The sequence below is a fragment of the Gossypium arboreum genome, chromosome 1 (genome assembly GCF_025698485.1).
Source record: "Gossypium arboreum isolate Shixiya-1 chromosome 1, ASM2569848v2, whole genome shotgun sequence".
In the NCBI taxonomy this organism is placed as follows: Eukaryota; Viridiplantae; Streptophyta; class Magnoliopsida; order Malvales; family Malvaceae; genus Gossypium; species Gossypium arboreum.
Genome location: NC_069070.1, coordinates 2381408 through 2390963, shown reverse-complemented (window position 1 = coordinate 2390963; position 9556 = coordinate 2381408). Strand labels below are relative to the sequence as shown.

Below are 9556 nucleotides of genomic sequence, written 5' to 3'. Positions count from 1 at the left end.
GGCTCCAAGGTTTCTGGTTGAAGAAGATTTCAATTAGCCCTCCGTCCACGCACAACATCGCGTAAAATTGTTTTGTTGATTCCCGATTTCGTATTTCAAATTTTCCCCTAAAAAATGGCTTTCTTATGGTTTGCTTTTTTCAGTGATCTAGAGACACGAAATAATTAGCAGAGGGAAAGGAATGGTGGGGAAGAGGGAGAGCGTTGGATTCTTGTAAGGTAAGAGATTGGGGATGGTGTAAAGGCTATCGTTGATGAATCAAAGGCGACCTGAGTGGGGAATTTTTTCTTTATTCTTTTTCTTCTTCTACTGCAAGTTAATAAGGAATGTTGTAGAGACTGTTGTTTCCACGTGGGATGGCAACATGGCAAGTTAATTGGCCACCTCAACTTTCTGTTACGTCTGTAACAGTAGTGACCGATTTGTCATTTTTCGAAAGTTGAGTGTGAATTGAAACATTGACTATTTTGCCAACTACATCAAAATTAAGTGATTATTGGTATAATTTACTCTTAAATTAATTAGTCATTATGGATTTGTTGAATCAAATATATTTCCTTATTGATTCTATTACAAGAAAGTTTTTATGATTTTAGCAGTAGTAATTGAGTTTAGAAACTAATTTAATTAATTAATTAATATTTATTTTAGAAAATAAAAATAATTATTAAATTAGACTAAATTATAAAATATTGAGCCAAAAGTTAAATAAACACATATAATTAGACCCAATATACAATAAGCCTATCTTAACCCTTGTGTGAACACAAAAGGTTGCAACCTTGATAATATTAACAAGGGTTTGCCGCTCCTCCTCACTCCGATTAGAGTGGGAGTATATTTTTATTTAAATAACATTATTTATTAAGGGCTTGTTCAACTAGGGTTCTTGTACGTCTCATGTAAATAAAGAGCATTGGTTGACTTAAAAACATAATTCATTAATTATTTAGTTATCATTATTTTACTAGAAAGTAGATGAAATTTATTTACATAGAATAAATTTTATTTTTGGGAATAAGTTTTATTTTTGGAGAATTTCAATCTATAGCGATTTTTATAGAGAGAACTAGCTTTCCAACTGGAAGTAAGTAAAATTTTATTTTTTATTATTTGGTTCGTGTTACTCGAGCTCATACTCGATATAATTTGTGGAACGAGTATTGCAGAGAATGTTATTCAGTTAAAAGCCGGGATTGACATGAATTCGTCTCTCATAAAGTACATGTATGATAGGATCGACATAGGTCGAACTTAAACATGATATTAACACGCTTTATACTTGCCCAAGCGCAACCCGACTCAAAATATGAGTCCAAAATTTTGTTCAAATTTACTCATATTTATAAATTGATAACTCAAATCCATTTTAAACTCATCCATTTTATTTTTAAATAATTTAAAATATATTTAGATTATTTTTAATTTAATATTTATTTAATTTATTAAATTATAAATTTAATTTTATATAACTCGGTTGATATTTTAAGCGAAATAAATGTCAGAGAAACTTTGAAACAGATAACGTGATCAATCAAGAGGTATAGTGATGACATTTAGAAGACATTGTAGCATGATAACAAAAGAGAAGGAGGACTGTTCTAAGACCATACAAGATGAAGAAATGACATGCTGCAGTGAAGATTTCCTGGACAGTGCTCAGCTACCCCACTCAAATGCCAACAGCTGAAAACAATTTACCGGGAATCATGGCTTTAATAATTAAAGCAGTTTACTTTATGTCTAATACCAGTCATGTTTTTACTTTAAATACTGTTTTCTTTATGCTTTAGCATCTGATCCTTATCCAGTACACTATATAATATTTTGTTGTATTACATCTCCTCAGCTATAAAAGGATTTAAAGCTGCAATGATATGACAAGACAGCCATACATCGTAATTCTTTAATATATGAATGTTATTATTATATTTGAAGATAATACAATAAACTAAACAAGAAATTTTAAAAAATCCCAAAATAATGTCATTTAATTCACGAAACTCACTTCAATTCAATTTTACTGAAGCAATTCATCTTTCATTTCTTCTCTCCATTTCGTTTCCTGGACTCGGTATCTTGTTGCTTTAATTTTCTGGGTTTGAAATCTCTTCTTTTCTTCTTTATTTTCAATGATATTTTTTTCAAGTTATTTCTTAACATTTCAATCCTTTCAGATCAGAAGCAAAGATGGCAGAAATTCTTTTGGGTGCTATTTTGGAAGAAGCGGTGTCTAAAGCGAATTCAATTGCCACTAACCAAATCAGCCGTATATGGAATTTCAAGAAGGAGCTGAAAAGACTGGGTGACTCACTAGAACTGATGGAAGCTTTCTTGCAAGATGCAGAGGAAAAGCAAACAAAGAAGGACCCAGTGAAGCTTTGGTTGCAGAGGCTCAAAGATGTTGCTGATGAGGCCGCTGATGTCCTTGATGAGTTTGACTATGAAATTCTACGAAGGAAACTGAAGATTCGGAACCAAATTCGAAGGAAGGTACTCGACTTTCTTTCTTCTAACAATTCCATTTTATTTCGTCTCAAGATGGCTAATAAAATTACGGACATCCTTGAAAAACTGGATAGACTTAACAAAGACGCCAGTTCATTTAGTCTTCAGCAGAGAGCTACAGAACATGTGTCTCCTGTACCTGGAAGATCAAATGTGGAGACGTTGTCTGTCATGGATGACTCGACCATTGTTGGAAGGGAAAATGATATCTCAAAGGTGGTTGACCTGTTAGTCAATCCCAAAGATGAGCAGGTTGTTTCTGTTGTACCTATAGTAGGTATGGCAGGTCTTGGCAAAACTGCATTGGCAAAGCTGGTGTATGATGATCTGCGTGTGAAAAGGCATTTTCATGTCAAATCCTGGGTCTGTGTTTCTGATCATTTTGATGTCAAAAAGATTTTAGGGGCGATGTTTGAACAGCTTACTGGTGATAGACATACCTCAATGCCAGAAAATATGGATGCAATGATTCTGAAGCTCAAGGAGAAGATTGAACAGGCCAAAGGAGAAAAATATCAGATCAAGTATCTTCTTGTACTTGATGATGTGTGGGATGTTAAGAAATGGGAGGATCTAAAGCTTTGTCTGAAAGGAATCAGTACAAATGGCGGGAATGGAGTTATTGTGACAACACGCAAAGAAGATGTAGCATCAACAGTGCAAGCACTTTCGGATCAAAGGCATCAACCACGAAGACTAGAAGATGAAGAATGCTGGTCCATAATTAAACAACTAGCATTGACACCCTCTCCAATGTCTCACGATTTAGAGCCTATTGGAAAGGAGATTGCTAAGCAGTGTCGAGGTGTGCCATTGTTAGCTAAAGTTATTGGAGGGACAATGAGCAAAGAAAGGAGTCGCCGCACATGGTTGGAAATTCAAAAAAGTGGAGTATGGGGTTCACCGGAAAGTGTGTTAAAAGTGGAAAGTGTGTTAAAATTAAGTTATGATCGCTTGCCTTCTCCATCTTTGAAGAAGTGTTTTGCGTACTGTGCCATGTTTCCTAAAGATTATTGCTTTGAAACTGAGGAATTGAAGCAACTGTGGATGGCTGAAGGATTTCTTGGCAGTTCTATGGCAATGGTGGATATTGGTGACAAATACTTGAATGAGTTGTTATCAAATTCCTTATTTCAAGATGTCAAGAAGGACAAATTTGGGAATATTCTCACATTCAAGATGCACGACTCGGTGCATGATTTATCTTTGTCTGTGTCAAAGTTTGATACTTTGTTTTTTCAAGATAATTCCACCCTCGCCTCGAATGAGTGTTCTCATATCCGTCATCTCAATGTTGGGTGTAATGGGGAATCATTACCAGAAATTTTTACGGCGGTTGCTCCGAAATTATACTCGTTGTTTTCAGAGATTGATGTGTTCAAGAAACTATCAAAAAGCTTCACAAGATTAAGAGTCCTGAAGCTTGTTGATGCTGCTAATATTTGTGAGTTGCCAGATTCCCTTGGAGAATTAAAGCACTTGAGGTATTTGGACATCTCAGGGACTTATATCGAAGCACTGCCTAAGTCCACAACCAAACTTTACCATCTGCAAACATTGAGGCTCTTGGATTTACCGGGACTCACACTTCCGGATGGATTGGAAAATTTGATAAGCTTGAAGCACTTGTATATTGATAGCAAAGAACTTCAGCCAGTTAATATTGGAAAGCTAACTTGTCTTCAAACATTACCCATATTTTTTGTGGGATCAGAAAGGGGACGTTCGATTAAGGAGTTAGGATCCCTAAACGAACTGCGTGGAGAACTGGAGATATGCCACCTTGGGGATGTTAGAGACAAACAAGAGGCTAATGGAGCAAATCTGCACCGTAAAGAAAAATTATGCAAGGTTATATTTGCTTTTGAAAGGTGTGACAGTGGGAGTAGTGGTTATAACAGTGAAGAAGTGATGGAAGGTGGTTTTGAAGGGAGTGATAGTGGGAGTGGTGGTTATAACAGTGAGGAAGTGATGGAAGGCCTCCAACCACACTCAAATTTGCAAAGCTTAACTGTTTGGGATTACAGAGGTGAAAGCTTTCCCTCATGGATGTTAAGACCTGTTGGTGATTCTAATACTGATCTGTTTTTGCTTAACAATTTGATAGAGCTGAACATTTTCAATGGCATCAACTGTGAAAGTCTTCCACCTCTGGGCCAATTGCACAATCTCCAGTATCTTAAGTTGAGAAATCTGGAGAAAGTGAAACGCATGGGTAATGAATTTTATTGCAACGAAGGTGTTGATGGTATGAATAAGGTGATCAAGGTGTTTCCTGCCTTGAAAAAATTCACCTTAAGTAGGATGGAAAGTCTAGAAGAATGGACAGCAATGGCGGAAACAAAGACGATCATGTTTCCTTGCTTGGAGCGGCTGAAGATTTGGGGTTGTCCCTTGTTGAAAAGTGTTCCACTAACGGGACAATGTTATTCTCTTGAAAAGCTTCGCATTTCATTATGTGACAAATTAAGCAAGATTGGAGACGGATTATCAACCTCCACTTGTCTCAAAGAATTACATTTAAACTATTGTCCTAATTTAAGTTCGATCCCAAATTTGGAAGGATTTTCCTCTCTTCAATATCTGTCAGTTCATAATTGCGACAAATTGGAAGTTCTTCCAATTACTGGAGGGTGTTCATCTCTTGAAGGGCTTCTCATTTCCAGTTGTGAAAAATTAAGCAAGATTGGAGATGGATTATCTACCTCCACTTGTCTCAGAGTATTAGTTCTAGAAGATTGTCCTAATTTAAGTTCGATCCTTTCATCTCTTCAAAATCTATCAGTTGATGGCTGTGACAAATTGGAGAGCTTTCCACTAAAAGCACCACTGTCATCCCTTAAAAAATTGAAGATACGTGATTGCCCTAATTTGAAGCCCATTCCAAGTTTAGATGGACCCTCTTCTCTCACAGAATTAGAATTTAAGAAAGTAGGAGAAGAATGGAGTCGTCTGCTACCAAATATGTTGCAATCCAACGTTTCCCTTTGCAGGCTAAGTATATTAAATTTGCCTGATCGGACATGGATTCAAGATGACAGCCTTGGTAGGCTTAACTGCTTGAGAGATTTAACTATCGGTGGTTTCTCAGAAGAGTTGCAAGAATTCCCATGGCCCAGTTCCATTCAATATCTCAGTGCCTCCCTTCTAGTTCTAAAACTGATTGGTTGGGAAAAGCTACAGTGTCTTCCTCACCAACTTCATTTCTTCACTGCCCTCCAAGAATTGACGATAGAAGGGTTTCAAGGAATAGAAGCCTTTCCAGAGTGGTTGGGAAACCTCTCTTCTCTAAAGCATCTGAGAATCCATTCATGCAATAAGCTCATGTACCTGCCTCCTGTAGATGTTATGCGAAGCCTCTCCAAATTAGTAAGGGTTGACATTGAAAATTGTCCTCAATTAGAGACAAGATGTGAGAGGGAGAGTGGCCCTGAATGGTCCAAGATTTCCCACATTCCACGTATATATATTAATCGTCGGAGGTAAGTTCAGTTATACCCTTTGTTCTTCTCATCCTAAGCTACTTGATTTAGTCTGATATAATGCCTTGTTTTAAATTTTTTTTGGCTTTTGTGGCATAATGTTGCAGTATTCAGTTTATGGATGGAGACTTTTGAGACTATCAGTTTGAGAACCAAATTATGAATTGAATGTGTGGACACAAAAGTAAGTTGTGCTTCTATTTCCTTTCCAAGAAAATTAAGATATGATGCCTTTAGATTTTGCCTTGATTAAAAATTCCATGGATATCATAAGTCCCTTTTCTCATATCTCATATTTTTAACTTAAATTTTGATAAAGGTTTCATGGATATCATATTTTTCTTCTTGTGTTTCCTACAAAAATATATCATTGCAGCCCTCTCTTACAAACTTCTCAAATCATATTGTGACATATTTAAGGTAAGTGGTGTATGACCTTTGAGAATAACTTCGACTAGCTTTATTAGGAAATTTCTTTTATTTTCAAACTTTTATTCTTTTGTATTTGAGAATCATAGATCATGCAACCAATAAAGACCAGCTTTGAATTGCAATTGTGATTGGTTCTTTTGTGATTGACAACAAATTCACCTTTCTTTGGATTCTAATCAGAAGCTTGTATCTTGTCTTGCATTGCATTTGTGTCTCCTTTCAAGAACTGATGTTAAGTTGTGATCAATGAGGAAGTTTCTTGCAAGACTTTGATTTCCTTCTCATGCAATTTATGACACTTCATTCTATGATATGATTATCTTTGCAATTTACAAACTGGCTTTTAAGTGTTGATTTGATAAAGATTTAGTGAATATGGTAAGTCTCTTTCTATATATAGTCATTTGCAATGAACAACTAAATTGAATAACATAACTCCATAAACCATTCATTTAGTTTGGAACTACAAGTCTCTTATATTTCTTTTGGAACTACAAGTCTCTTATATTTCTTTCTTTATTCTTTCTTTCTGCTATTTTTTTGCTTCTAATTTAAGGACGGATTTTCATGTTTTAACCTTTTGTTAAAACCAGTACTGCTTATGTTCCATGAATTTTCCAGTATCCACTCATGAACTTTCTGAATTCTCTTTGGATATGAAGGGAGATGCTGATAGGGCTGGAGTCAGAGTGAATGGTTCTCCTTTTCGACATTGAAGAGCTATAATATAAAAGACAGCTTTAGTTCACCAATTCAGGGGTTTATCTGATGTCTGTCTGAGCTGATTTTTGGACAATGGCTATTTCGATTGTGCAAGGTTGGATTTTTCATATGGATTTTGTATCTTTAGGTTTTTCATTTTCAATGTTAGTCATATTTGGGTGATATCATCTACTTTTCAGCAAATAGTTTTGTTGGAGTTGTATGCTTTTTATTGTGGTTTTGTATTGTGATCTTGTAACAAACCTTTTGAATATAGTCAAGTCCCGTGGTTTTACCCTTTGTTTTAAGGGGGTTTACCACGTAGAAAATCACATGTTCTTTACGATTATTGTGCTTTATTTTGTGTTGATTGGTTATATATTGTGTAATTAAGTTTGCTATAATTATTAATTGATATAAAAAACAGTATTAAGTTTTTATGCCAAATAGTTTTGAATTTTGTAAATGCTCTTAAAAATTAACTCACGAGATTTAATACCATATAATTTAATTTAAATTCAGTTGAATTCAAAATATTAGTCTAAATGTCATTTAAACTTCCATTCACAATGTAAATAATGATGATTATCATAATAATTTATGTGTAATTAATTCATTTGACCTTATCAAATAGCAATACTTCAAGTTTCTAACTTGATTATTATATTTTCTCAAAGGCTTTTAAACAAGCCGGAATTTGGAAAGTTTAATTAATTAGTTCATAATTTAAATTTGTTCTAACTCGTAATTTGATCACATCCACTTATTAATAAAGCATGTATTTATATTTTAAAATAATTATTATATGATGATACATATATATCATTTTCTTTGTAGATTAGTTTATAGTTAAAATATTACTACTTTATTTATGGATATAATTTATATTTCCAAAAGGCTAAAAACCCATTTATAATGTCTGTCTTCAATTTTTAGAATATTTCCGTACAACCATGAATACATAAATTTTCTTTACATATTTTAGTACTTAATTCACATTTTAATCCCTAAAATATATCACTTTTTCTATTTTGGTCCTTAAAGTTTTTTGCTCACTTCAGCCCCTAATGTTATTAGAGTTTCCAGTTTACTCTTTTAGACATTAAGAACTAAGGGTTGAGATATTTAGTCAGTCATATATTTTCATCGTCACATGATGAGTGATATCATCATTCAAAAATCTTAAAAATTATATTTATTATTTAAATGATTATTTAATTAAAATAATATGAAAAAATTTTATCCAAATTTATCACCTGAAAAATCTACTAAATATAAATTCGATTGATTAAATTATAGAACAACTACCATAAGTGATATCCTTCCAAGAGGCAATGATCTCATATTCAAGTTTTAATAGATGTGATTTATAAAATTTTAAAATTTATAATTTTTTTAAATAGTAAAATTTATTATTTTTATATTTTATATTTTTGTAAATTTTAATTTTTTGTAATTTTAAATATTCTTTTTACAATTTTTAAGGTTTTTTTTGAACGATGGTGTCACAGTGATGTCATGGTATGACATGTGGCAAGATATGATTGGTTGGCTATTTTTTTTAACGTCTAAAGGATTGAACAAAAAATGTTTGATATCATTAGGGACTAAATTGTGAATGTTTGATAATATTAGGGACAAATAATCCAAAAATAATGACCAAAATGAGAAAAACAATATACTTCGAGAACTAAAGTGTATATTAAGCCAACTTTTAAATACTCAAAAGTTGCTTCTTTGTCGACAGCTATTCTATAAATGTAATTAAACATAAAAGAAATAAATGTAATTAAACATCCCCTACAATGTCTGTAAGGGATAATATAATTTTTACCTCTGTCTATTTTGATATATGTATTTTTTATTGGTCCACTTTGATACTTGAAGTTGATAACTAATTTCGGTTTGGTCCTTGAACCTAAATTTTGTCAAAATTTGATTATTTGACCAGTGTTACTAGAATAGTACCAGATTAGACGGACTGAAAATTGATTTATATAATAATCCAAATAAAGGGATTGAACCAATTGGCTTAGAAATTGTTTGAAATTTACAACAATCGAAAATTGAAACAAAATCAACAGTTGAACAAGTTGAACAACTTTAAATTTAAAAAGATATATGAATTTTTAATTATTTTTGGTCCAATAGTTAGACTGATCGAACTAGTTAAATAAAAAACTGGTGGTCTAACTTGTTCAAGTACTAGTTCGATTATTAAAACACTGAATGTGACACTTTTAAATTGTACCACAACATCACTTAAAAATTTATATAATTTTTTTTAATTTTCAAGTGATAATGTGGCATAATCTCCAAAGTAACACATTATCAAACTTTTATATTCTTAATTGTCAAGTTTAAGTGCTAAAGTAGACGGAAAAAAATATAAATACTAAACTAAACCTAATTACCAAATTAAGAGACTAAAA

At 33.0% G+C, this 9556-nt stretch overlaps 1 protein-coding gene across 5 annotated transcripts; it reads left to right on the top strand.

The window, feature by feature from the left end:
• Positions 1–1506: 1506 nt before the first annotated feature.
• LOC108481949 (disease resistance protein RGA2-like) lies at positions 1507–7453 on the top strand. Of its 5 annotated transcripts, none has more exons than XM_053026130.1 (5): positions 1507–2074; positions 2178–2493; positions 2583–5990; positions 6098–6174; positions 7085–7453. In XM_053026130.1, exons 3-4 carry the CDS (start codon positions 2680–2682, stop codon positions 6123–6125), a joined length of 3339 nt encoding a protein of 1112 aa, XP_052882090.1. In that variant the 5' UTR covers positions 1507–2074; positions 2178–2493; positions 2583–2679; the 3' UTR covers positions 6126–6174; positions 7085–7453. The 5 variants fall into 5 exon arrangements, with proteins under 5 accessions (XP_052882090.1, XP_052882091.1, XP_052882089.1 ...); XM_053026131.1 differs by having other exon boundaries at positions 1507–2099; XM_053026129.1 differs by having other exon boundaries at positions 1507–1898; positions 2178–5990.
• The last annotated feature ends 2103 nt before the right edge of the window (positions 7454–9556 follow it).

Coding starts and splice junctions, on each gene's coding strand:
- LOC108481949 (XM_053026129.1), top strand. CDS start 2,191: ATGGCAGAAATTCTTTTGGGTGCTATTTTGGAAGAAGCGGTGTCTAAA. Junction 5,991..6,097: donor ATATATATTAATCGTCGGAG/GTAAGTTCAGTT, acceptor ATAATGTTGCAG/TATTCAGTTTATGGATGGAG.